The sequence below is a fragment of the Crocodylus siamensis genome, chromosome 5, assembly GCF_052110815.1.
Source record: "Crocodylus siamensis isolate JL-2025a chromosome 5, ASM5211081v1, whole genome shotgun sequence".
NCBI classification, from domain to species: domain Eukaryota; kingdom Metazoa; phylum Chordata; order Crocodylia; family Crocodylidae; genus Crocodylus; species Crocodylus siamensis.
The window spans coordinates 39,216,702-39,241,724 of NC_143399.1; the positions used below are offsets into that span (position 1 = coordinate 39,216,702).

At 59.6% G+C, this 25,023-nt stretch overlaps 2 protein-coding genes across 3 annotated transcripts; one reads left to right on the top strand and one right to left on the bottom strand.

The window, feature by feature from the left end:
* Nucleotides 1-470: 470 nt before the first annotated feature.
* On the top strand, nucleotides 471-4,838 carry TSKS (testis specific serine kinase substrate). Its single transcript, XM_090049546.1, has 11 exons — nucleotides 471-634; nucleotides 1,128-1,335; nucleotides 1,711-1,806; nucleotides 2,102-2,185; nucleotides 2,317-2,400; nucleotides 2,513-2,760; nucleotides 3,065-3,169; nucleotides 3,598-3,747; nucleotides 3,934-4,069; nucleotides 4,340-4,464; nucleotides 4,712-4,838. Exons 1-11 carry the CDS (start codon nucleotides 471-473, stop codon nucleotides 4,836-4,838), a joined length of 1,527 nt encoding a protein of 508 aa, XP_089905672.1.
* A 459-nt stretch (nucleotides 4,839-5,297) lies between these two features.
* CPT1C (carnitine palmitoyltransferase 1C) lies at nucleotides 5,298-24,876 on the bottom strand. Of its 2 annotated transcripts, XM_090048792.1 has the most exons (20): nucleotides 24,622-24,876; nucleotides 22,879-23,060; nucleotides 18,984-19,148; nucleotides 18,160-18,299; nucleotides 17,752-17,923; nucleotides 17,398-17,499; nucleotides 16,769-16,906; nucleotides 16,310-16,387; nucleotides 15,898-16,005; nucleotides 12,894-12,978; nucleotides 11,950-12,145; nucleotides 11,548-11,736; nucleotides 10,774-10,879; nucleotides 10,266-10,382; nucleotides 9,777-9,941; nucleotides 7,486-7,620; nucleotides 7,176-7,328; nucleotides 6,584-6,697; nucleotides 6,160-6,252; nucleotides 5,298-6,079 (listed from the first exon to the last, which is right to left on the bottom strand). In XM_090048792.1, the coding sequence occupies exons 3-20, from the start codon at nucleotides 19,122-19,124 to the stop codon at nucleotides 6,002-6,004; spliced, it is 2,310 nt and encodes a 769-aa protein (XP_089904918.1). In that variant the 5' UTR covers nucleotides 19,125-19,148; nucleotides 22,879-23,060; nucleotides 24,622-24,876; the 3' UTR covers nucleotides 5,298-6,001. The 2 variants fall into 2 exon arrangements, with proteins under 2 accessions (XP_089904918.1, XP_089904917.1); XM_090048791.1 differs by lacking the exon at nucleotides 22,879-23,060.
* Nucleotides 24,877-25,023: the final 147 nt, after the last annotated feature.

Genomic DNA, 25,023 nt, shown 5'->3' on the forward strand with positions numbered 1-25,023 from the left:
AACCCCTACTGGAGCCAGCCCACACCAGGATGACACCAGTCCTGCAGGGGCCATGCTATGAATTCACACCAGATGCCTGGGTTCCATCCCAGCTCTGAGAGGGGAGTGGGGCACCCGCACCGGCCATTTCAACTCTATAGCTGCTGCTCATGTCCCTTTAAGACCCCTTGTGATCTCACAGAATTCTGATGTTAGAAGTCATGGGGTGAGGTAACTGTTGTATCCCATGGTGACACTTGTGAGGTCAGGGGCAGGGGAATCCCTGTTCCCTCTCCCCTACCTGGGGTCAGGGCCAGATCCCTTCTCTTACATGGGGCCTTCGGGCTAACGTGACGCCCTTTGCACAAGGACCCTGCTCCTAGCACGAGGACTGCGCCCATTGCACAAGTCCTCAGGCCTTGCATGAGGAGAGCCAAGGAGAGAGGAAGGTGCCCCTTGCATGAGGAAGCTGACCCGCCCTCTGCAGCTCCATGGCCTATGTGGTAGTGAAAACGATCTGGCAGTCGAAGGAAATCAATGAGGCTGGGGACCCGCCCTCTGGGGCAGAGACCCAGGCCCAGAGTGCCAGGGACCTGCTGGGCAAGGCTGGCGCCAAGGCACCACTCAAGAAGAAGAAGGCGGTGTCCTTTCATGGGTGAGGGGGATGGAGTTGTGCCCAGGCTAGAATGTGGTCCTGAGACGCCTGGGTTCTGTGCCAGCTTGGAGGGACAGGCCCAGAGACCAGACACCTGCTTGGAGGGACAGGCCCAGAGACCAGACACCTGCTTGGAGGGACAGGGCAGCAGCCCAGCTGCCTCGGTTCCACCCCAGCTCTGGGAGGGACTGGGATCGGGGAGGAACTGGTATCTGGGAGGGACCGGGATGCAGCAGGGACAGGGCTCAAACCCTGGATACCTAGTTTCTGTCCCAGCTCTGGGAGGGATTGGGATTGAGCAGGGAAGGGGCTGGGAACCAAGATGCCTAGGGCCCTTCTCAGCTCTGGGAGGGATCAGGATCTAATAGGGAGCAGAGCTTGGAGCCCAGACACCTGGGTTCCCAGCTCTCCTGGCACCAGTCTGGACTTGAGACCCCTGGTATGGCTGGGGAGCAGGCAACCTGACTGACCACCATCCTCTCCCCACCCGCAGGGTGGAGCCCCCACTGGCCAGTGAGGGCCCCCCCAGCCGCCTCAATCTGAAGCGCTCATCGGCCTGCACAAATGTGTCACTGCTGAACCTGACAGACGGGGAGCGCGATGACTCCACTGAGTCCACGGACGACAGTCCCTCTCGCGGCCCATTGCACCCACCGGACCCTGCCGGCTCTGAGGATGACACTGATGTCCCCACCCCAGTGGTGAGGGGAGGGCCTGGCCCCTTCCCCTCCCCTCCTCCTTCCCCTTCCCCCTGCTCTAGGGAGCCCCAAAACTGCCCTTGTCATGGGGACTCCTGAGGAGTGGGATGCCAGTAGGAAGGTCTGGATATGGGGTTCACTGAAGAAGGGGGGGGAATCTTCTGAGGGGGGTCTTTGCGGGCCCCCTCTGATGGGAAGAGGGATTGAGGGGGCAGGGCTGTGTTGGGGGATCTCTTAGTGGCACTTATGAAGGGAACTCTTTGCAGGGGTCTTGCAGGGAGTGGGGGGTAGGCAGGGGGCCTCCATGCTGGGGCCCCAGGCAGAAGGAGGAGGACTTCACATGGGGATTCAGGACCCCCACCCCAATGTCTCCCACAGGACATGGCGACCAGTGGCCTGGTCCGTGCCAAGGACTCGGTCACCAGCCTCAAGGAGCGGGCGTCCCGCGTCAACAGGCGAGTCCAGAGCCTGCAGGTCTGTGTCCCTTGCAAACCCCCTCCCTCACCCAACCCTGGCACCTACCAGGACCTACCTGTGCCCCCTGACACCCCCAGGGGGCTGGTCATCCCCAGGGGTATGTACGCCTGCCTATGGGACTGTACCACTGGGGGCCCCCAACCCCTCCCCTATCCCCCACACTCTCCCCCTTCCTTGAGGCCTCACCCCAAGCCAGAGTCCTACCCCATCTCTCCCCTACCCCTTCTCCCTCACTCCCTCTGGGGCAGAAGACACCAAACCTGGCCCCCTCACTCTTCTGCCCGCCCCCCAGAGCGAGTGCTCCATGCTGTGTGAGAATCTGGAGCGGCGACGCAGGGAGGCGGAAGACCTGGAGGAGCACTGCACACGGCTCCAGGTATGGGGTGGCCTATGCTGTCATGGCTGCCCATAGCGGGTGTTGCAGTGCAGGGCAGGTGGCTACAAATATGTGGCACTGCATCCAGCTTGGGGCTTCTGCCAGCTGCTGCCCCTCTGCCCTCCCCACAGGAGAGCTGCCGGAAGGTGAGCCAGTCAGTGGAAGACGCTGAGATCAAGACCAGCCTGCTCAAGAAGAACTCAGTGCTACTGGAGGTAAGAGCAGGGCTAAGGACACTGCTGGGGGGAAGCTCGCAGCACTGGAGAAGTCCACACCCCAGGGGTACTACTGGGTGGGAGAAGCTCATAGTGCCGGTTCCCTGCCTAGGAGAAGCTGCGCTCACTGCAGCGCCAGGCACAGGGTGGGGAGCTGAGCTGGCCGGATCCAGAGGCACTGGGTATCCCCAAGCCCTTCCTGGAGGTGGCAGGGGGCAGCCTGGCTCCCCAAGGCTGCCCTGTGACACCAGAGGATGAAGAGGATGAGGAAGGCAGCACCACTGAGGCCCTCAATAGCCTGCAGGAGGTGCCAGCAAGGACCTGGGACAGGAGACTGGAAGGGCTGCAGCTGGAGAGCAGGTGCCAGTGGGCAGCGGGTCGTAGGGCAGACAGATGGGGGACAGATCGGCAGGTGATCACTTCCTTGCCTTTGCCCCAGGCTGGGGGGCCCCCTTTTACCCCCATCCCCTTTCTACCCCCTGCCCCTTGGAGGGGGCCCCGGTGTGGAGGGGTCCCCAGGCTGTAGCCTTTGGGCTGAGGGGTCCTTCTTCCAGCCCAGCCCCTCTCTGACCTGTGCTTGGTTGCTATGGGTGGAGGGGAAGGGCAGGGAATATACTGGGGGTCCCTGCCAGCCCAGCCCCCCTTGACAGTCCCCTGTCCCCAGCCTGGGGCTGCTGAAGTGGCTGGAGCGCCTGCGGGCCCAGTGGGAGCACGACTGGCAAGAGCAGAGTCAGTGCCTGCAGGGGCAGCTGGATGAAGCCTCCACCATGTAGGTACCTGCACCTCAACCCCACTCGGACCTCCCTTACCTGTGCCCTGGGTCCCTGCCCCATCCCCCCTGCTCCCACTACCCACAGCTCTCCCACACCTCTCCATGTCCCATCCCCCTCGCACCTCATGCCCACAGCTCCCCTGTACCCCTTCCATGCCCCAATGCCCCAAGACCTCCCTTCACCCAATACACTGGACCCCCACACCCTCTAGAGGTCCCCTCCTCTCTCCCCCATCACACCACCTACTATGCCCGTGTCCAATCCCCTGCCATCCCCTCTCCATCCCCCTTGCAGAAATTGGGTTAGGCTGTTTGCAAACTCAGGCTCCTGCACTCATGCCCAGAGCAGCTGCCTGTCCGGCTGGGGGTGAGGGACATGGTGAGGGAGCTGCCTTCTGGGCTCACTCCCCACCCCACCCCTGCAGGGCAAAGTGCACGGCGCTATCTCTCACTCAGCTCCAGTCTGACCTGGAGGAGCTGAGGCAGATCAAGCCCCTACTGGAGGACCTCTCCTGGCAGTTGGGCGCCCTCAGAGGCCTGGAGGTGCCCAGCAGAGCCACTGGCACCTGTGCCAGGTGGGGAAAGCATGATGGATTGAGTGTGGGTCAGGAGTGAGGGGCACTAGTGGGGCCAGGAGGATGAAGGGGGCTACTGGTCCAGGAGTGAAGGGCACTGGCAGGGCTTTGTGGGATGGGGAAGCAAGTTAGGAGTGGGGGGCACTGGCAGAGCTGTATCTGACTCTCCCCCTACCACCACCCCAGCCAGGGCTGTGCCATCATGGAGAGCTTGCGGCAGATGGTGGAGCGTGCAGTGGCACCTGTGCTGGAGGAGCTGAAGCAGCGCGGGGGCACCCAGACATCCTGCCCTTCCTGCCAGAGGCTGCACAGCAAGATACTGGTAGCATAGGGGAACCCCCCCCCCACAAGCCTTTGTCTTTGCCCCCTTGTACCACCTCCTCAAGTGAAGGGGCCTGGCAAGAGCAGAAACCACTCTCACCAGGGCCCCCCACTCCCCTTCTGAGACCCCCTGCCTGCTACCCAGCCCCCTCCTCAGGTGAAGACTCTTCCCAGCCCCATATCTAGGACCCCCTCACTTGACTTCCCTTCTCCCTCTACCCAGCTGCTTCCTGCCCCCCAGTGTGACAACTCTCTCCTCTCCTCCCCCCAGGACCTGGAGCAGGAGGCTCTAGAGACCCATACCCAGGTGGAGACACTGAATTCCAGTCTGCGCCTGGCCCAGGATGAGGCCCTGAGAGCCAAGACCTACCTGGAGCAGGCCTGGATCAGCCCCCAGTGAGTGAGGGGCACTGGCAGTTCTGGGCAGGGCAGGGGGCCACTAGTCAGGAGTGAAGGGGAGCAGGGATGGGGGGCAAGGAACTGGAAATCAGGAGTGTGGAGCACTGGCTGGGCAGGGCAGGGGGCTGCAGGTTGGGAGTGTGGGGCACCAGCAGGACTGGGGGGGCACTGTGCCAGCCCAGGCAGGTACATGGGTTGAGGGGCATTGCTCTAGGTCTGAATCTAACCCCCTTGTGCCAAATAGGGAGAAGCCCCTCACCCTGGATCCCCTGCACACACGACTCAGCTCCCTGCAGGCCCAGCTGTCAGCAGAGGGGATCCCCCTGGGGTCCCCCAAGCCCTGTAGCAGGGAGAACCACAGCCTCCAGTAAAGCCCCAGGCACTGTACCCTTGACTGTGCCTCTTTGGGGTGAGGGCAGCAGGTGGGGAACTGGACTTGGCGGGGGGAGAAGCCCCTGGCTGGGGGTGACAGGGATGCTTAAAACAGTCACTGTCCTGACCGTGTCATGGGGCTGAGGAACAGGGAAAATCACACCTCCTGGCCCCCATCACCCCCCACCAACATTGTGCCCCTCCCCTGGTCCCTTAGCAGCCTGACACCCCTCTCCCCCATTATTCCCCCCTCCCAACACTGCTTCTCCCCCAGCCGTGCCCCCATCAGCCCCCTGACATCACTCCTCTCCCAATTCCCCCATCACTCCCCTCACATCACCCCTTCCCCATTACGCCCTGCTACATAAGGCTGGGGGGAAGCTCACAGCACTGGGAAAAGCTTCCTCAGACATCACCCCATCTCCCCCTCCAAGAGAAACCACCGGCCTGATGCAATGGGGACACTTTATTGTTTGTCAGCATTGGCAACAAACCCCTCTGTTTTCTGTCCCACCCTGCCATGGGGGATGGGGCTGGTCCCCTTCCCCTGTGTGGGGGGACTTCTCCCTCCTCTACACATCACCCCTAAACTATCCTGTCCCCAAAACACAGACACAGAAGCAAACAACAGCAACATTCTTCAGCTGGGGGGAGGGGGGGGGAAGGACACACAGGGAGGGGACTTGGGCTACTCCCTCCACCACAGCACCCCCCCGGTGGGGCTGGGACCTAGGACGCCTGGGTTCTATCCCAGACCTCGGAGGGTATCTGGGGATCAGGCTAACCCTGATCATCCCCCCCTCCCCCATCTTCTCACCCCACAGCAAGGGGAATAGGGTCCTGCCCCCTGCAGTAGGCTCCCCAAGACTAAAATGACTGGAGTCTCCTTTTTTGGGGGGGGGTGGGGGTGGGGAGGCACAGAAAGGTCATTCAGAAATCCCTGATTACAGGGATCTGACCCCCCACAGCCAAGGCACCTAGCCTTCCCACAGGGGGCCCCATTTGTGGCCAGTGCAGTCATCCCCTGAGCAGTCACCCCAGAGACGGCCAGGGCAGGGCCCTGCTCCCCCATCAACCCACAGGATATGACACAGAGGTCTGTGCCTCCCATGGGTTTATTGGAGTGCTGAAAGTTGCAGGGGGAGGGGGACAGGTTCTGCAGCTACTTCGGGCCTAGACTGAACAGTGCCAAGAGATCCAGCAGGGCAGAACGGATGTGTGCCCCAAAGCGGTGAGCGTCCTGGAAGAGTGGGAGAGGGCACAGGTTAGTTCGGGTTGCAGGGTGGAGGAAGAGATGGACAGGACAGATGGGCCACTCACCGTCTGGGGGCTGGAGATCTTGCAGGACACGTGGAAGGTGAGTAGGTCCTCCCCGATGATGATGTAGGAAACACCATAGCCGTTGTCATCCACCTGCAGGGGTGAGGGAAGGGCAGGGAGGTGGGAGTGGAACCCAGGTATCCTGACTGCTCAACCATCCCATGACTCTGTTCCCAGATCCGGGAAAAAACCCAGGAGTCCTAGCTGCCAGCTCCTCCTTGCTCTGACACCACTAGAGCCCACACCCCCTGCCTCCCACCAGCACTGGGAGACAACTCAGGTGTACTGCCTCCCAGCTTCCCTTTGCTCTGACCCACTAAATCCCTCCCACTAGAATGGTGACAGAACCAAGGTGTCTGGGCTCCTGGCTCAAGCCCCTGGCATCCCTGACCCCAGGCTGGAACCCAGGGGGCCAGATACTCACCGGCCCGAATCCACCCCCACAGGAAATGTAGTCAGGGTGGTTCTTGAGGTCGAAGAGCTCAATCTGCTGGACAGGGGTCTGGCTGGTGGAGAGTCCCCAGGGCTCTGCCAGGACCTGAAGGGGTGGGAGGGGTTGTGGGTGGAGGGTTTCCCCCCTTCTAGGCTCCTTCTTCCCTGCCTGTCACCCTGCTGCCACCCCAAGACAGGCAGCAACATCAGCCCTGCCCCCTAATCTGACCCACCCTCAAGTGTCCCCCACCCATCCCCTCCTGGGATCCCCAACTGCATGTAGCCTCACCCCCAATCTCCCAAGCCATGCCCATTCCAGGGACTGCCCCACCCCTTCCCCAAGCCCCATCCCCTCTCCAGGATGGGTCCCCATCCTGCCCTGGGATCTGCCCCACCCCAGGGTGCCAAGCCAAGCCTACCTGGAGAAGTCACCCCTTCTCCCCACTCCAGGCCCACCCACAACCTGGATCCTGAGACCTGCCCATGCCTTGCCCCTCCTTGAGACTCCGCCCGTGTCCTTGAGGTCCTTCCCCCTCCCCGCCTAGCCATGTTCTGCTATTGACACTGGCCCCATAATCCCGCACCTCCTTGAGGAAGGGGGAGTCCACCCCCAGGTACTTGGAGACTACGTAGAGGCAGAAGAAATGTCGGTCAATGCCGGCACCCGTCATGGCCCGGCGGTACAAGGCTTGGTGCTTCTCAGTCGCTACCCGGAACAGAGCCAGGCGTTGCTGGGGCTGGCAGAGGGGAACAGAGGGAAGAGGGGGTCAGAGCTCATGTACCCCTCTCCCACAGGGCCATGTAGAAGGGGTACTGCCTTCTTCCCAAGTCCCCCCTTCATTTCCCCCAGCACCCAGTCTGCAGACCCCCCCAAGTAACCCAGCCCAGACTCACGGTTTGTGCTGGGTCCATCATGGCCCTGACAAAGTTGCAGGACTCAATGGAGCAGGAACGGACAGTCTCGGTGCGGCCCTCACGGAACAGCCTGGTCATGGAGGCCTCATACGTCAGGCAGAACTTCCCCTTGTCCTGGGGGTGTGGGAGGGAAGGGGGGACCTGCTTATACCAGGACCCCTGAATTCTTCCAGGCTAGAACAGTGTGGCAGTGGAATAGATGCCTAGGGAAGCTGCGCACTTGGCATCGCTGGTGTTCAAGAGGCAGGACAGGCACTGGTCAGGGATGATTTAGGTGTAACTCTGCCTGTGTTCTGCTACGAGGATTTCCCAGGCTTCTGGGCTTTCCTGGATGCCCTTTCCCCCTTTCTATTACATGTGCCAGGGTGTTTTTAAGCCTCCCTTAGAGGCATTGCATATTGGCCGCAGCTAAAGCAAGGGATTTGGGACTGGGCTGTGCTAATGCTGCTCGGACCAAAGTTCCTCACTACCGGCTTTTGCCCCCCTGCTCAGGGTCAGACCAATCACCACAGTTGGGGTCAGGAAGGAATTTTACTGCATAGTCAGACTGATACAGACTGGGGGAGGGAGTTTTGCCTTCATCTGTAGCAGGAAGCGTGGCCTCTACCTGGGACCTCTTAAGTATGTATGAACAACCTTTTCCAGCAGATCTGGGTGTGATGTCTTGTGTTGTGTCAGGATTAATGGTAGTTTTACTAAGAGGTTGTATGATGGATTTGTAGGGGATGGTTTGGCTAGGGCCCTTCCAGCCTAACTCCTTTATGATTCTGTGATACACAGTGCCAAGATGCAGCCAGCACTGGGGAGAGGTAGGTTGGAGGGGCTGGTTGATGCACAAAGCCCTTGTCTGGTGCTGAGACACAGCTGCCTCTGGGATGGGGCCTGTTGGGGGGTGCTACTTATACCAGGACACCTTGTCCAGTGCCAAGATGCAGCTAGCTCTGGGGTGAGACATATTGGAGGGCCTGGTTAATGCAAAGATCACTTGCCTGGCATTGAGATGCAGCTGTCTCTAGAGTGGGGCATATCTTGGGGCGGGGCAGGTATTATAAGCCCACTGGTGATGAGATGCAGCCAGCTCTGGGGTGAGGCACATTGGAACAGACAGTTTAGGCATGGCCCCCTTGCCTGGTGCTGCAATGCAACCACCTCAGGGGTGCAGCACATGGTATAGGACTGGTTAGACAGGGACTCCCCTGCTCCAGTGCTGAGATACAGTTGCCTCGGGTGGAGCAGGCTCAGAGAGCTGCTTATAGCAGAACCCCTTAGCCAAGATGCAGCTATCTCTGGGGTGAGATGCATCGGAGGGGTTTGGTTTTGCATCTCTGCATGGACCCCTCACTTGGTGCAGAGATGCAGCTGCCTTTGGAGTGGGGCCCATGATGGGTAGTTGGGTTTACAGCAGGGATGGGCAATTTGGGCCAGCAGACCACACTGGCAGTTTTAGAGAGCTATCGTGGGCCAGTCAGCACTTCCCATCTCTCAACAGCCCAGAGCCCATGCACCCTGTGGCTCCTCACTGCCACCAGTGCCCAGCATCAGCTGTGCATACAATCCTGGCCCCACCCACCCCACCTCTGCTTTGGATTCACCTCAGCTGGAGCAGACCAGCTGGGACCCACATGCACAGCCCCAACCTCAGCCTGCCCTGCTGGGAGCAGGGAAAAGCAGCCACCCTGTGGCCCCTCTCCTCTGCCACCACTGCCCTGCTGGGTGGCCTGGAGGCAACGCTGGAGAAGAGCCTCAGAGCAGCAGCAGGGTCCAGGCAGCTGCAGCAAGAAGGGCCTGGCAGAACCAAGGAGGAGGCAACCTCTTTTCACTCCAGCCCAGCAGCAGCTTCTGCCCAACTGCCACTGCCACTCATCTTGGGCAGGCAGGTCCAGAGTGGGATGGTGTTGGGTCTGTGCACACAGGTCCCAGCTGGTCCAGAGCTGGTCTGCTGTTGTCGGTTCTGGTCTGGAGTGGGTGCAGGGCAGGCTGGGTCTGGGCCAGGGCCAGGGCCAGGGCTCTGCAAGCAGGTTCCTGCCCGTACCCATGGGGCCAGAGTCCAGCTGCAGAGCTGCCACAGCCCTACTGAGCACCCAGGGGTGGCAGGACGCACCGGGGTCAGATGGCGTCTGGGCCAGGCAACACTAAGGGACCCACTGCAGGCCTGATAAAGTCCCTCTGTGGGCTAGATCCAGCCTGCAGGCCGTATTTTGCCTGCCCCTGGTTTACAGGGATCCCTGCCTGGTTGCTGACATGCAGCCAGCTCTGGGGAAGAGTTGTACCCGGTAGTGTGCCAGCTGGATGGCGATCTGGATGAAGGCATCGGGGCTGGTATGGCACTTCTTGATAAGCCCCTTCCCAAACTGCTTGAAGGGGAAGGTGTGGAAGTCAAGGTCATCTGCCAGGGCCCGGGCCACCCTCAGGGACCCCTGGATCACCTGCTGGCACTGGGAGGGCAGGCAGGAAAGGAGGGTAAATGTTAAATGCTCACATGGCTTGCCATACTGGCCCCCCCCATAGGCCCCACCCCTTGTGGCCTGACTCCACCCCCACAGGCCACACATCCCAAATTCATGCTGCTAGCACCACCCCTTTCTGTAACACCACCATTGCTGCCACCTGCATGCCCCACGCCCCACCCCTTACTGATGTCACCATTGCCCCAAATGCCTGTGATGACCTGCCCATACAGGCTCCGCCTGCTCCCCTGGCTCCACCCCCTAGCTCTGTCACCCTCCAGGTGTCCCCCAGGCCCTGTCCCCAGCTCTCACCTCTTCAGGGATCTCCCACTGCAGTTTCTGAGGGGGGGGGATGTCAGGGTCCATCTCCCCCTTGCAGTGACCATTCGCGTTGTAGCCCAGTTGGAAGGCGTCTGTGGCCAGCATATACTGCAGGGGTTTGGGTGGGGCAAGACAGGGGAGACAATCCGCTGAGGACTCAGGCATCCTGGCTGCCACCGCCCCCCCCCCCACTATAACCCACCAGACTCCACTCACCTCCCAGAGCCAGGAGAGAACCTAGGTGTCCTGGCTTCTTAGACACTCTCTCCACCCCACAACAGGAGTTAATTCTTTCCATCAATCAGAGATGGGTACTGGACAGCCAGCAGCAGGCAGGGAACCCAGACATCGAGGCTCCCAGCCCTCACTGTTCTCATCCATTAGACCCCTCCCAGAGATGGGACAGAACTCAGGTGACCTTGCTCCCTCTACCCCCACCCAATTCACCAGACCCCCCTCCCCTCCCAGAGTGGGACCCAGGTGCCTGGGCTGCTGGTACCTCAAAGAGGTGGCCCACGATGGGGGCATCAGCCCAGGAATGCTCAGCATTAACCCCGAGTTTCCCATTGCGGAAGATGATCAAAGTGAAGGATTTATCAAACCACCTGTGGAGGAAAGGGAGGGCAATATGCAGGTGAGAACTGGGGAGGTGGAGCCTGGTGCTGGCTCCTCCCACCACTGGAGGGGCAGGGCCTAACAGCCCCACAACATGCCCAGGCGAGAGGGATAGAGACTAGGGTCCCTTGGGGAGGGAGGGGTTCCCATAGGGCAGTTGGCTTGGGAGATACAGTGCATCTGAGGGATCACCCAGCAGCAGCCCCCGTCTTTGTCAGGGGGCTTGGGGGCTATGAGACTACTGCAAGGGGCTGGGGTAGATGGAAGGGGGAGGACAAAGCATTTCCAGGGTGGGGTAGAAGTTCCTGTGGGGGTCATGGATTGCCCCTCTTTATCATGGCCATGCCTAGGGGTCAGGTCATGTGTCATGATCCTGCCCATGCATCAGCACCTTGCCATCATGGATGGGAGTCAGGTTTCCCTCTCATAGCACTGTCTGTGGTAGATGGGGATCAAAGGTCAAGAGTCAGACCCCTCCCCTGCCGCTCCTGTTGTGGCACTACTTGTGGTGGATAAGGTCAGGGGTCAGATCTGCCTGTCATGGACCCCTACCCATGTATCAATGTCTTAGTGTGGTGGATTGGGTTTGGCGGCCAAACCCACCTGCCATAGCACTGCCCATGGTGAATGGGGGTCACAGGTCAGGGGTCAGACTCACCTGTCATGGCACTGCCCATGAAGCAGGGCCTTGGCGTAGCAGTCCAGTGCTCGGCCCGGGTCGGGCCCTGTCAGCCCCTGCTCGGTTGTGTCCAGAGTGACAAAGAAGGCAGCTCGTTCCACAGCCTCCAGCGACTGCTGGTTCTTCCCTGACCCAAAATAGGTCCGGCGGGCCCGAGCCCAGGGCTCCCTGTAGCATTGGTGAGGGAGAGGTCAGGGGTCAGAGGCCACCTCCCTCCCCTTCCCCACTGGTCATCCACATTTCAAGTCCCATGCAAGTCCCCATTGGACCCTCCCAGTCCCCAAGCAACCCCCTGGCTCCTCCCCACCAGGTCACAGCCCCTCCTGTCCCCCCCATGTCTTGCTCCATATCTCTACCTGCCCCCTGTCCCTCCCCATGCACCTGTCCCCAGCTGTCAGGGAAGCCAGGTGTTCCTCTCCAGGCACAGGGGGCGTAGGGTCATCCAAGATGTGTTGGAACTGAGCCTGGAGCTCGCGGGGCCTGAGGAGCCGCCCACTATGGTACAGCCTAAGCCGGTAGAAGCGGCCGGCGTGGAGCACTGCGATGTGCTTGCTGTCGCTCACATGCTGGATGCGGTCTGGAGAGGGGAGGGGAAGGGACAGCAGAGCCAGGGGGTGAGGGCAGAGCAAGGCAAGGGGGTATGCCCTCCATGCCCCCCTCTCCATGGGCAGGGATCCTCTCCCCACACTTATACTCCATGGATAGGGATGCCTCTCTCCCCATTCCTACCCCACCAACAGGGCCTCCTGCTAGATGGAGAGACCCCACGCTTCCCCCAAGCACAAGGGACCTCTTCCCATTCCCACACCTCATGGAAAGGGACACCCCTCCCCACCACTCATACCTCACAAACAAGGCCCCCCCGACCCCATGAATGGTGAAACCCCCCCAGTCTTCCCCATGGATGGAGACCCCCCTACAAAACAGGATAGTCCTCCAATCCTGAACACAGATAGACACCCCCTACCCCTCATGGACAGGTACCCCTCTTCCACCCCATGACCAAGGACAGCCCATCTGCAGGGTGCACCCCTGCTCCCACTAGCCCAATGCCAAGTCCACACCAGCACAAGGGAGAAGGTTGGGGTGGCTTATGTTTCCCTGCCTTTGAGTCCCCCCAACCTCCAGATCACCCCAGGATCTGCCCCCCTGGGGTTCTTGGCTCCTGCAGGTCCTCAGTCTCGGTCCCCTGTCATGGAAGGTGAGGGATCAGTGGGATATTAGCTGCTCCATTCTGCAGCCAGCCCTGGGCATAGGGGTAGGGGTCAGTGGGTTATAACCCCCCAGTCTCTGGAAAGGAATTGTGTGGGTGAGGGGTCCCCTACCTGCCTCCAGTCCCGGGATGCGGGTGGTGCCAAACATGCGCTCATACTGAGCAGAGCACAGAGGGAGGGTGCCCTGAATCATCAGCTGGGAGGGAGTGGGTGTCACCAAGGTGAAGAGTGGGGATAGAGAGAGAGGGAGGGGGGTAGAAAGTCAGGAGAGACCCCTGCAGAGTGCCCCGGAGTTTACCACAAAAGCAGAGCCTCTCCCCCAAAACTGGGTGCAAGGGAGGGAAGGGGAAATTTCAGCAGTTCAGAGCTCACCCCGAAAACACAGCCCCCTGCCCTATACCAGGCTGGGGATAGGGCATGCAGACCATAAAAGGCAGCTCCAAAGAGACCCCAGTGCCCAGCTCCCAAAGCATGGGCCCCTGCCCCACCTTCTGCCCCTTGCTTGGGGGCTACTCTAACCCTAAAACAAAGTGGGGGGGGTCTGGAAGGAGCTGGGAGCAAAGGAGACCCTGGACCCAATATTTCACAGTTTCATAGTTGGTAGGGTCAGAAGGGACCTGAGCAGATCATCAAGTCCAACCTCCTGCCATGGGCAAAAGAGAGTGCTGGGGTAAAATGATCCCGGCTTGGTGATTATCTAGCCTCCTTTTGAAGACCCCCAGGGTAGGAGCAAGTACAACTTCCCTTGGAAGTTGGTTCCAGATCCTAGCTGCCCTAACTGTGAAGTAGTGCCTCCTGATGTCTAGCCTGAACCTACTCTCAATCAACTTGTGGCCATTATTCCTAGTTACTCCTGGTAGTGCTCGGGGGAACAGGGACTCTCCTGTTCTCAGCAGGTCCCCCCTGGTAAGTTTACAGACAGCCACCAGATCCCCCCTCAGCCTTCTCTTGTGGAGGCTGAACAGGTTCAGGTCCCATAGCCTCTCCTCGTAGGGCCTGCCCTGTTGACCCCTGACTATGTGAGTGGCCCTCCTCTGGACCCTCTCAATGCTTTCCACATTCCTCCTGAAGTGCGGTGCCCAGAATTGGACGCAGTACTCCAACTGTACCCGGACCAATGTTGCACAGAGGGGGAGGATCACCTCCTTGGACTTGCTCGTGATGCATCTGTGGATGCATGACAAGGTGCAATTGGCCTTCCTGACTGCGTCCCCACACTGTCCGCCCATGTTCATCTTGGAATCAATAATGACTCCAAGATCCTTTTCTGCCTCTGTGCTGATGAGGAGTTCCCCAGCCTGAAGGTATGCTGCTGGTTCTTTCTCCCTAAATGCCGTACCGTGCACTTGTCAGTATTGAATCCCATCCTACTCTCATCCACCCACCCCTGTAACTTGTCCAAACCTAGTTGTACCCTGTTCCTCCCTTGTATTGTACCCACGTCTTAGTATCATCTGCAAATTTAAACAAGGTGGGCTTTTCACCCCCTTGTCCAAGTTGCTGATGAAGATATTGAACGGTGTGGACCCAAGGACCGAACCCTGGGGAACCCCACTGCCCACATCCCTCCAGGTTGAATATGACCTGTCTACCACCACTCTCTGGGTGCAGCCCGCCAGCCAATTTGCTACCCATCTGACTGTGTAGGCATCAACTCCACAGTCGCCTAATTTTTTAATGAGAATGGGGTGAGAGACAGTGTCAAAGGCCTTCCTAAAGTCCAGAAAGACTACGTCCACCACAACACCTGCATCCAAGGATTTTGTGACCTGGTCATAAAAGGCAACCAGGCTGGTCTGACAGGATCTGGTCCTAATAAACCTGTGTTGATTGCCCCTGAGCATAATCTCCCCTGCCGGTCCCTCACAGATGTGCTCCTGGATAATTTGCTCAAAGAGCTTCCCCAGGACCAAGGTAAGACTAACAGGCCTATAGTTACCTGGGTCCTCCTTCCTCCCTTCTGGGGTCCCCTCTCAACAGGCCTGGGAGGGAGGTTGGGGGAGGTCCCTGTTGCCCCCCAACAAAGCTGGGGGACTCCAGCACTCACCCTGCCCCTCCCCTGGCAGTCGTGTGGTGTTAAAGACCCGATCCCACTGGGCAGTGCAGAGCGGGATCAAAGTGCCAGGCACTGTGAGCTGCACCCGCAAACCCAGGAAGGGTTGGAGGGGCAGGAAGGGCACCCAGAGTGGGGGAGCGGAGAAGGACATGGGGGGCCCTGAAAGGGGAGGCATCCACAAGAAGAGAGAAGGGAAACAGAGACGAGTTAAACATCCTGGGAAACTCCATGCCAAAAACTTGGGGAGGGCCAGACACCTCCCACTGCCCCACCCCATGGATCAGGCTCCTCCCCACAGCTCAGGAACCAGCCCTGTCCCCATCCCTTTGCCCCATGAGCCATAAGAAGGATGCTAGTCCCACCTACAGCCCCCAGAATAGGCCCCTCCTCTGGCCACACCCCAGGTTCCTCCCAACCATTTAGCCCCACCCCAAACCCCAGACTCCTCCCACCTCTAGTTTCAAGCTCCTCCCACCCCATCTAGCCCCACCTCCAAACCTCATTCTCCTCCCCCAAGCCTCATGCTCCTCCCACCCTTCTAGCCCCACCCCTAAACCTCTAGCTCCTCCCACCCCATCTAGCCCCACCTCCAAACCTCATTCTCCTCCCCCAAGCCTCATGCTCCTCCCACCCTTCTAGCCCCACCCCTAAACCTCAAGCTCCTCTCACCCTTCTAGCCCCACCCCTAAACCTCTAGCTCCTCCCCTCTCACCCCATACCCAGTCTCAAGACTCCCCCACCCCTAGTTTCTAGCTCCTCCCACCCCATCTAGCCCCACCCCTCTTGCCACACCCCCAGTCCCAGGCTCCTCCCACCTCCTGGTCCCCCCAAACCTGAGGCACTTCCCACCCTCTAACTCCACCCCCAAGCCTTAGGCTTCTCCTACCCCTAACCTCACTGTCCTCCCACCCCATAGTCCTCCCACATAGTCCTAGCCCCCACATCATGGGCTCTGGCCCTGCCCCTCTCTCACACCAGCACCCACTTGCCCCACAGCCTCCCTCATGTAACTGTACACAAGGAGTTATAACCCCAGCCCTTGTCCAGTGCCCCCCTCACCGGCTTGATCTTCTCCTGGCTGAGAAGGCGCCGGTACAGCAGGATGGCATAGACAGCATTGCCGGCACGGGCCGCCGGGATGGGGGTTGGGGTGACGTACAGAAAGTCCTGGGGGACAAGGGGCTGTTGAGGGACATAGGTGCATGGGACAGACCCCTCCCCCTTCCCCAGGGGCTTAGAACAGGGTGTGGGGGGCAGACATGGGGGATCCCCCTGCTATAGCCAGTCCCTGTGGGGGACACAGGGGGACCCTCATGTGCCCACCTGGATTTTGGGGGACAGGCAGCTATTGCGGCCCATCAGCTGGGGCCCTGTGCCAGGGGCTGCCTGGACAGGCAGGGGAGGGGGACAGTGCTGAGTTGAGGGCCAGTCCCTGCATGAGGTAACCCCTCTGCCCTTCCTGGGGACTCACCATGGCATAGTAGTTGCTGTTGACCATGATGGGACCCCGGCCCCGCAGGTAGATGTACTCCTCCCACCAGTCACTCACCTGCAGGGAGGGCGAGGGTTAGAGCAGCCCCTGCAGACCCCCTGCCCACTGCAGCATAGCACCCCCAGTGCCACCCCTCTGCACAGCACAACAAAGCCTTCCTTAGTGCCACACACCCTGTGCACAATGCGTCCTAGTGCCCCCTGCCCTGCACCCACCAGCACGGTGCCCCCTAGTGCCACACACCACATACACCCCAGCACAGCACCCCATAGTGCCCCCAGCACCCCACAGTGCAGCACGCCCTAGTGCCTTCTGCCCTACAGCCCACAGCACAGCATCCCTACCACTAACATCTTGTACACCCCAGCACAGTGCTCCCTAGTGCCTCCCTGCTCCCTGCAGCACGGCGCTCCCTAGTGTAAGGGCAGAATCACTCACGTAGTTGGAGGCCCACCAGGATTTCAGCTTCAGGTACCACTGCAGCCGTGGTCCCAGCGAGTGCTCAAAGTCCCTGGCCAGTGCTGCCATGCGCTGGAATTGTAGGTCTGACAGCAGGGGCCGCACGGACTCCAGGTACTGGGGGGACAGCAGGCAGTCTGGGGTCACATCCTAGGAATGTCCCCCGCCATGGATGCTGGAAGGTGGAGGCATATCCCCACTTCCCCAGCCCCCCACCTGCACCCAATACCCAGGAATCATAGAGTCTTCCCACAATCCCCCTGGGGTGGCACTTTGGCCAAGGTAAAAAGGATTCTTGGAGTGTGGGATGGGAGGGGCGGGGTGTCACAAGCCACCAAGGTGGGGGGATATGACCTGGAGGCAGGAGCACATTAGTGCTCCTAATCTGGGGTGGGGGTTCTTATCATATCAACCACAGGCTCCAGCCCACCCCCAGGTCCAGGGGGCACCCCCTAGCCCCCGCAGATGCCCCCCACAATCCTTGGCTTCTCTGCCAACCCTTCAGCTCCTGGGGACCCCTCTGCCAGCTGCTATGCCCCAAGTCTCCCCTTCCCAGAACCTTCCAGCCCCAGCTCCCTCTCCCCTCACCCCAGTGACTCATAGCTCACCCGCTGCATGGTGTCATGGATGGTGGGCACGGGCAGGCGTGGCAGACAGGCCTGGTAGCTGTACAGCATGGGTTTGCGGCCAGCAAAGATCTTCACCAGTGCCTATGGGGTAGGGACAAAGGTGGTGGTGGGGGGTCACCAGAGAGGACAGCACCCTCTCCCCCACCCCACTCACTGGTGGGGCAGAGAGCAAGGGGGAGGACAGAGCCCGACAACCTCTCTCTGTGCATGGCCATGTCCCGTCATTGCTATCTGTGGATCCACCAGCCCCTGACATAGCCCAGTAACCTCTGAGGGTGTCCAGCCATGGCCCCCTCTCTGTGGCCCCTGCCTGGGCCTAGCCATGGCACATACCAGCCAGACCTTGGTGGTGTGGGACATCTTGCCATGGGCCTCGTACATCCAACCATGGTAGGAGAGCAGCAGCTTCAGGATGGAGCGCATGGTGAGGATGAGAGCCAGCCACAGCACTGTGGCAAAGGCCAGCGCACACAGTACAGCTTGTGTTGGCTCTGAAAGGCACCCGCTACAGGGGAGGGATGGGGCTCAGTTCCATGGGGCAGCCGCATCCCCTCCCACATCTACCCAGCAGCCTGGGAGGAGCAGAAGGACCCATCCTCTCCAGAGCAGAAGGACCCATCCTCTCCAGTACCATGCCCCTCACACACTAGAGCCCCCAGAGACACCCTCAGGCCCTCCCAGACCCTGCCCTCCACCTCCCCCCCATGCCCTCTCCTGCCCAAGTCCCCGTGTGCCAGGTACCGGCCAGGCAGGTGCTCCTGGATCTTCCCGATCAGGCCCATGGAGGGATCAAGGCGCCAGAACTGGGCGAGTAGGATAGTGCCAGCCACAAAGACCCAGCTGGCTGGGCTGGCGGGGTACACACCTGTCACAAAACTATTCTGTAGCGGGGAGGGAGGGGAAGGCAGGAGATCAGTGGAGGCATCGAAGCCTGACCCACACCCCCAATCCCAGCCCCTGAGCGGGCCCCATCTATCCCCTCCTTCGATCCCAGCCCCACAATGTGACTTCAGACTCCCCCAGAGTGCTCCTGCCCCATAGCCCCATCCATGTAGCACAGTTCCCTGCCCTGCCCCAGCCTCCCTGCTCCTAGTATTATGTTGTGATCCCACACTGTGATGCCACAGCAATCCCAGCCCAGCCCCGTGGCCCTACAAAGCACCCAGCTCTACCACAGGCACCCATCCCAACCCAACCGCCCCACCCCCCTCCGTTCCCTGCTATAGAGCCTGTCTGGAGCTCTTCTGACTCACACAGGACCCCGTTGCCCATCCCTTCCCCAGTCTGACCCAACAGTCCCTGGCACCTGCCTTGTTTATCCCCTGAGCCTGTGCCCCACAGTCCACCCTGGCCCCAGGCCCCCCAACCCCTGACCCACAGCACGATCCCATAGCCTTCCCTCATGGGCCCACTATCCCCAGTTCTGCAGCCTGACCTCAGGATACTTGACCCATGGGGTGATCCCAGACCCCCCTGCCTCAAGCCCACTGAATTTCAACCCCCCAATCCCAGAGCCTGACCCCAGAGCCCTCTCTCCCCGGCACTGTGGGGCATGACCCCCTTACCCGCAGACGGCCAAGTCTCTTCTTCCAGGAGTGCAGCCCCGAGAGGTAGACCTGCTTCAGAGCCACATGGCTCAGGTGTACATCGATGCCCTCTGGGGAAACTGTGAACTGGAATGCCACGGCCTGGTGGGCCTCTGCCATGGTTGTGGGGTGCTAGCGGGCCGGCTGTGGGGCAGACAAGGAGGTGAGGGCAAGCACATCTGGGACAGGCTCAGCTCCCCCCACCCTACCATCTCAACATAGACCCTGGGAGCCAGGACACCTGGGATCCATCCCTGGTGCTTGGAGTGGGGTGAGTATCATAAGCCAGGACATTGATCTCCTGACCCTAGAGGCAACTGCATCTCAGCACTGGGGAAGGGTCCCTGTGTAACCTGCCTCTGACATGCCCCACCCCAAAAGTGGCTGCAGCTCAGCACCAGGCAAAGGGGTGCTGTAAGGACCTGCCTCTCCAACCTGTTCCATCCCAAAGGAGATGCCATGCAACTCCTCCCATCCCCAGCATCAGGTGCTCCCCTCCCCTATCTAGGCCAGAGGCAGTGTGGTCCTGCCCTATACCTGGCTGCCGGCTAATGGGGCAGAGAGCAGAGTGACCTCACACAGGCACCAGGGTGACCTCATATGGGATGCTGGTGAGCTCATAATCTGTTGCCATGGCAGCACTGGGGGAACCCAGAAGGTCCCTCAAAGCTAGATTAGGGGGAGGAGATGGATCTGTGTATGGACCCCGCCTCCCCCCACCACTCCCCTCTCTATCCTTCCGAGACCTGGGATAGAAACCAGGCATCCTGGATCTCCCCCACCCCAGTTCTAACTCACAACCCCCCTGCCCCTGCCACAGCCCAGATAGAACCCAGGTGTCCTTGCTTCCTGCTACCCCGGATCTAACCCACTAGACCAGAGGTGGGCAAAATGTAGCCCGCAGGCTGCATGCGGCCCGCCAGGCCATTCTATCCAGCCCAAGGGATCCCCCCAAAATTTAGAAAATTAATATTTATCTCCCCTGGCTGCCTGTCATGCGGCCCATGATGGCTTGCAAAAACTCAGTAAGCAGCCCTCCATGTGAAATAATTGCCCGCCCCTGCACTAGACCCCAATCCCCTGCCACAGCCTGGACAGAACCCAGATATCCTGGGTCCCCACCCTGCCCTGCTAGATCCCACTCCCCTCCTAGGGCTGGGACAGACCTCCAGAGTGGGTTGCGTGTTCATAGAGGGCACTCTCCCATGACACACACTGCTGGCCTCACTGCAGTTTGGGGGCATGGAGGCAGGGGAGTTATTGCCTATCAGCTGGAAATATAAACAGCCCAGATAAGCAAACAACCCCTCCAGCATCTTTTGCACTGGGTGTGAAATGAGATGTCCTAGCCCAGATGGGGAAATTATATGTAGAGGTGGCTGCATTTTGGTACCAGCAGAGAGACCCATGGCTCAACAGCTCAGGCACCTCACTCCAAAGCCAGCCGCATCTCAACCTGGGGTGAGGGGTCCCAACAGAAGTAGCCCCAGTGCCTCAGACATTTCATAGATTTCATAGACATTAGGGCTGGAAGGGACCTCGGGAGATCATCGAGTCCAGACATCACAGCCAGTAGCTCTTCCAGGTTGCCTTGCAAGTAGTGAGGGAGCCAGGATCTACCCTTGTGTCCTGCCCCACCCTACCCTGTTTCACACTCCCTGTCCTAAGGGCTCTGGAAAGCAGAATCTGGGAGAAAGGTCATCCTCAGGCATGCCAAGGTAGTGCCTCCAATGATCTCTTAGCATCCCATTGCTACCATTTGTCTCCCTACCCTGTTCCCTCGCCTGAGGGAGAGAAGGATGGGACACCTTGCCTAGGAAAGTCAAGGGGAGAACCCAGGTGTCCTGGCTCCCAGCTCCTCTGCTCTAACCCAACAAAGCTGGGAGAGAACCCAGGCATCCTGGCTCCCAGCCCCACCCTATCCCCAACCCACCAGACCTGCTTGAACCCCATTCCCTGTGCAGAGATAGAATCCAGGAGTCCTGGCTCCTGGCTATCATCCATTAGACCCCACTTCTTTTCCAAATCTGTGATGGAAGCTGGGACTCCTGGGTTGTATTTCCCCCCAGTGAGTCCTTGCTCTAACCCACCAGACTCCACTCATCTTCCAGAGCTGGGCTAGAACCCAGGTGTCCTGGGTCTCAGCCTCCCTGCTCCAACCCCCAGATACAAGATAAAACTCAGGTATCCAGGCTCCCAGGTTCCTTGCCCCTGCTCAACTCAAACCCACTAAACCCCCTCCCCCTCTCCTAGCTCTGTGGTAGAACCCAGGCATCCTAAGCCTCAACAATCCTCTGCTAAAAACACACCTCTCTGGGGCCCTCTGCTACAGGATAACAACCAACTACTGCTGCTGGTTCTTCTGGGAGCTGTGCTCTGGTTATGACAGGGCCTGGCTGCAGCCACGTGACTTTTTACCATCCTAAATTCCCCAAAGAGTTTCCTCTTCTCCTTCCATATCTATACCCTTGGAAAGCTGCTTTCTCTTGCTGTCTCTCAACCTCATTTCCCATCCCTTGGGATAGCGTGGGGCTGTCCAATTCCCCTAGTCCCCGCAAGACCCAGGGGCAGCGTGCATGTGTGAAAGGTGGGGAATGGCACCAGGGAGATGTAGGGGTTAGTCCAGCTACTACTTGCCCCTGCTGCTGACACATGCCCCCACCATGTCCCTCAGGGAGCTCAGATTTCAGTGCAGGTCCCTTCCCTGCTCACCCCACCCCCAAACTTCCTGTCCTTCCAGGAGCCCCACAGGCTCAGGGTTGGACATAGGCATGAGCGAACCAGGCAGCCGCCAGGGGCCCAGACAGAAAGGGGGCCCAAAAATGGTAATTTAAAAATTATTATTATCATTATCTCTGGCAAAGGGGCACCCAATACTAAAAGTTATCTTGGGGCCACCAGGAGTCTAGGCACAGTGCTGCATGGGCTGTGTCCAACCCCGTGGGTCCCATGGGCCATATCTTTCTTTGGCACCCCTGCAATAAGTGTCTTTCCTTTCCTCTAGTCGGACTTAAACATCATTTAATCTGAAGGGGGGAAAAAAGGGCCAATGTCTTTGAAAATGAGCCCAGGAAACCCAAGCAGCTGGGTGCTCTCAGTCCTGGCCCAGACTTCAGGATCTCTCCCCCCTGCACCCATTCATGAATAAAAGGAACATCTATAACCGTCAGCCCCAAACCAAACTGGTCTCTTTCTTTTCTGCTTTGCCTGTTGGGCCCTGGAGGAATCCCAGGCCCCAGCAGCGACAGGGAGGAATCAGGCAGATGCCCCATGACAGAGTTTCTGTGGGGCAATAGCACTGAGGAAACAGGCCAAAAAAGTGGTTGGGAAGCATCCTGCCCTTATATCATGGGTGTAGTAGAGCAGCCTGACCTGCCTTGGTTCCTTGCAGGGCCCTGCTTCGTTTGGGGTGGGGGAGCACCCAATGTAGGTATTGCACACCCTCCATTATCTCTCAGCCCAGCCTGCCCACCCCCCACTGAATCACTAGCCTATAGAGGGGTGGAGGGACTCAGCTTCCCCAGGATGTGCCATGCCCCCAAATAAGGGAAACTGAGGCAGAGGTCCAGGCCAGCCAGGAGCCCACTTTTTAATCCTCCTCCCCTAGCCACGAGCCATGGCATTTTGAGGTGAATTAACCAACCCCATCTCATAGAAGCAACCGCACTGACCGCAAACAAAACCTCAAAGGATGGTGGTGCTGGGCTTGGAGGGAGAAATGATGAGTGACCTCCAGCTGGCATCCAAGAGCTTCAGCTTGCCAAGAAAGTGCCCCTCAACCCCACGTACATGCCCCCAGACAAAACCCCAACTCCTCAGCATAGCCCTTTCCCCACAGCAAAGGGGGCAGTCCCCTGGGGGTGGGGGATCTCACCTTCCCCAGCTCTGGGGGGGTAGGGGGGTCTGTTGAGTGAGAGCTGGGCTGGGAGCCAGGACGCCTGAGTTTTCCTCCAGCCATCTGAGCCCAGAAGGGGCAGAGATAAGGTGACATGGAGCCGCCTCTGCTGTGGGGCATCCCAGCTTGGTTTGGCCATTTCCTTTCTCTTCTCTGCTTCCCTATGGAAATAGGACGTTCTTTCTGGGAAGGATTTTATGGAACAACTAGTTGTTCCTGGTTCTACACACATCCCTTGGGCTAGGCACCACCCAGCCCCCTGACTGAGACTAGTGCCTGGTTTGGCCAGTCATAGATGTCTGGGAAGCTGCCAGTCTGACCAGACCATACATTCACCCCATTTGGCAGAGGTGTAAACTGAGACAGGGAAGCTCAGTGACCAGAGAGAACCCGTGCTCTGGAGCCAGGAAGTGAACCCAGATATCCAGAGTCCAAGGCTCAAACAACCTGGGAGATATGGGCAGTGACATTGCCAGCAGGGTCATAGTTTCACACACCTTTGTACAGCTGGTTTTGCAGCCAGGCAGGCCCAGGTGGTTAAGGTACCCACAAGACCCAACTACCTTCCCAGAGCCAGGAGAGAACCCAGGAGTTCTGGCTCCAACCCTCCTTTCCCAAGCCATCCCACATCACTCCACCACCAGAGCTGGGGGAAGAACCCAGGCATCCTGTCTCAAAGCTCTCTTTCGTGCCCTAACCCCACCAGTCCCCACTTCCCTCCCAGGGATGTGAGAACTCAGGAGTCCTGGCTTCCAGCCCTCTGCTTTACCCTCCCCGCAATTCCCCAGAGCTGGGAAATGCAGGTGTCCACCCCATGCCCAGAGGGACTAGGAGAACCAGCCAGGAGATGCCCCTGCGAAGGCAATCCCAGCCCCCAGATACCTGCGCCAGGCTGTGAGTTCCCCAAGGGCTGCTAGAATAATGCTGCACTCTGCCTGGGTCTCAGGAGGGAACCCAAACATGGCCATAGCCCAGCCCCAGTCCCAGCCCCACCCCCAGCCTGCCCCGCTGACAAGTTGAACTAGTTCTCTCCCTGGCACTCTCAGGGCCTGGCAGGATCCCAAGTCACTTGCAAGACATGGGGAAAAAGCAGGGGGGACACCATCTTCTCAGGTAAGGCATGGGATAGGGGATAGAACCCAAAAGCCCTGGCTCCCAGCCCCCCAAACCCACCATACCCCACTACTGTTCCAGGCATCAGGGCTCCCATTCCCACCACTAAGGAGTACCAAATCCAATCTGGGCCCCAGGGTGGGGAGGGAACTGGCTGGCACTGGGAGCTGTAAATGGGGCCTATGCCCTCCAGTGGGGACCAGCCCTGCTCCCTTTCTTCCATGAAGGATTGGAGGAGGGTCTAGATTCTGCTCCCCAACCCCTTTCCCTCCTGCCTCCCAGCAGAGGCAATCCCTTCTCAGGCATGGGGTGGGATGGGGGAATAAAGCTCAGGTGTCTGGGTTTTGCAGCCAGGCAGGTCCAGGTACCCACAAGACCCCACAGCCTCCCAGAGCTGGGAGAGAACCCAGGTGTCCTGGCTGCCAGCCCCTTTTGCTCTAAGCCCTGCAGCCTCCACACTCACAATTTTGGGAGAGAATCTAGGTGTCCCCCACCAGCCCCACCCCCCTCTAAGAGCTCGGCAAGAACCCAGGCCTTCCCTCCCCTTGCTCTGACCCAGTAGAAACCAGGACAGGACCCAGGCATCTGGCTCCCCAGCCCTGCACTCACCCTGCGGCCCACTGTCTCCGGCTCTGGGTGTCTGCTGGCAGGCGTGGGGAATGTGCTGGACCCTATGTGCCCCGATTCAGCCATGTGGGGCCAGAGGGGCTATGCCAGGCCCGTGCCCCCTGCACCCGGGGTGGGGTACCCCCGCCTCCCCTCCATCCCATCCCATCCCATCCCCCTTCCCCAGGGATGCTCAGGCTGGTCCAGATGCAGCCAGGGATGCAGGGGAAGATGCTGCCCCTACCCAGCGCCCAGAGCAGGGACCCGGAGGACAGGGGCGAGGTGGGGGGAATCGGGGGAGGTGCCCGGAGCTTGCGTGATACGTCACAGCGTGGGGAGGGAGGGCCAGGAGCCAGGGTTCTCTGCCAGCTTTGGGGGAGAGGTCTAATGGGTTGGGAGTGGCTG